Source organism: Citrus clementina, unplaced genomic scaffold, assembly GCF_000493195.1.
Source record: "Citrus clementina cultivar Clemenules unplaced genomic scaffold, Citrus_clementina_v1.0 scaffold_3, whole genome shotgun sequence".
Lineage (NCBI taxonomy): Eukaryota > Viridiplantae > Streptophyta > Magnoliopsida > Sapindales > Rutaceae > Citrus > Citrus x clementina.
This window is the reverse complement of record NW_006262339.1, coordinates 4,579,816-4,581,214: the sequence shown is the minus strand read 5'-3', so window position 1 is coordinate 4,581,214 and position 1,399 is coordinate 4,579,816. Positions and strand designations below refer to the sequence as shown.

The 1,399-nt window shown below is 33.8% G+C and overlaps 1 protein-coding gene across 1 annotated transcript in view; it reads right to left on the bottom strand.

The window, feature by feature from the left end:
* Positions 1–1,149, bottom strand: part of LOC18048233 — a 44,266-nt gene extending 43,117 nt beyond the window's left edge. The window contains exons 1-2 of the mRNA XM_024189119.1: positions 799–1,149; positions 145–248 (exon numbers count right to left, since the gene is read on the bottom strand). Of these exons, the coding sequence (XP_024044887.1) occupies positions 145–248; positions 799–895 (201 nt within the window). The 5' untranslated portion in view covers positions 896–1,149. The remainder of the gene's footprint in view (positions 1–144; positions 249–798) is intronic.
* Between the last annotated feature and the right edge of the window lie 250 nt (positions 1,150–1,399).

Below are 1,399 nucleotides of genomic sequence, written 5' to 3'. Positions count from 1 at the left end.
CGGGAGGAAAAAAGAAGAAGTACAATTATTAAAATAAATCAAGGGTGTTTCAGATTCTACCACTCCAAAAAATACCATAGTTATTGAGTTCTCTCATGGGGGGGGGGGGGGGTAGCAATTGGTGACAAAAAGATCAGGGCCAACCTTAAGTTTAACTGATCCAAGAAATCCTGCCTTAACTCTTACGGGCAACTTTAATGCATTAAGGGCCTCTGGCTTCAGCTGCATATTCGTAAGCTCTACATCGCCTGTATTACATTTCAGAGGAAAAAAGAAAAAGGATAAATAACTACGAGAACACAAAGACTAGCAATATTTCTAAAACTAATATTCTCGTCATATCAGAATCCTAAATACACATACTACAGCAATGGTCCTAAACTCAATCATTTTATAGCTACAACGTGGAATTTACTTGCATCCACTACCACAATTAAATCGTCTTTCGAGAACTGAATTAGCATATTAGTACATTTTACAGCGAATCCTCAACAATGATGAAACTGTTCCATTGAAGTTTCACCAGACCATAACAAGTAAATAAATTAAAAATTAAACTGAAACAACCACACGATACATTAGTATCAATTCTTTGTACTGGTTGCTATTTCACAACTAAAACAATGGTTAAGTTCATTGCAATTGGCACAGACTTGTTTTAAACAGGAAAAGTGCAAGAAGGAAATAGAATCATTTTAACACTTCAAGAAATAGTTCAATTACAACTCTAGGTATGAAATGAAACCGAACTTTATAAGCAAATTACAAGAGAAAAGAGAGGAAAAAAAATTGACGGACCTTGCCAGACGCTGATCTTGAGAGCTTCTTTATTAAGACCTATCACATAATTCCCCAAGTACCTCTGTAACAAATTCGCTACTTGATCCTCCAACATCTTAAAATTCCTTTCTTGATTCTTCAATTTAAACGAGTTATCGAAATAAGCTGATCGCCGATATCAAGATTGAAGGGCGGGAGAAAGAGAATTTGCTTTTTGTGCATATTTTTCAATTTAGAGAGAGAAAGAGAGGGTTAGAAAAATGAAGAGAGGGAGAGTGAGGTATGATTGCTAATTAGAGAACACGCGAGCTTTCCCTACGAACACGCTAGGCTTCTTGAACTAGAAGCTACAGAAGAGAGAGTTATTTGCTGCGGTTGTGCTTATGTTGGCTGAACTACATAACAGGAATCTTTTTGTATTGGTTTTTTGTTTTCAGTTGACGCAATGGATACTTTAAAAAAAAAAGAGAATGAAAAACACATTCAAAATTACATTTTTTTAATCTAAATTTTTCGAATATCTTTTAAAGATTTGTAAAATTATATAAAAATAAACAAAAGTTACTTCTATATTTCTCAACTATAATGTTTTTTTTTTTCCATTTGATGAATATACGTT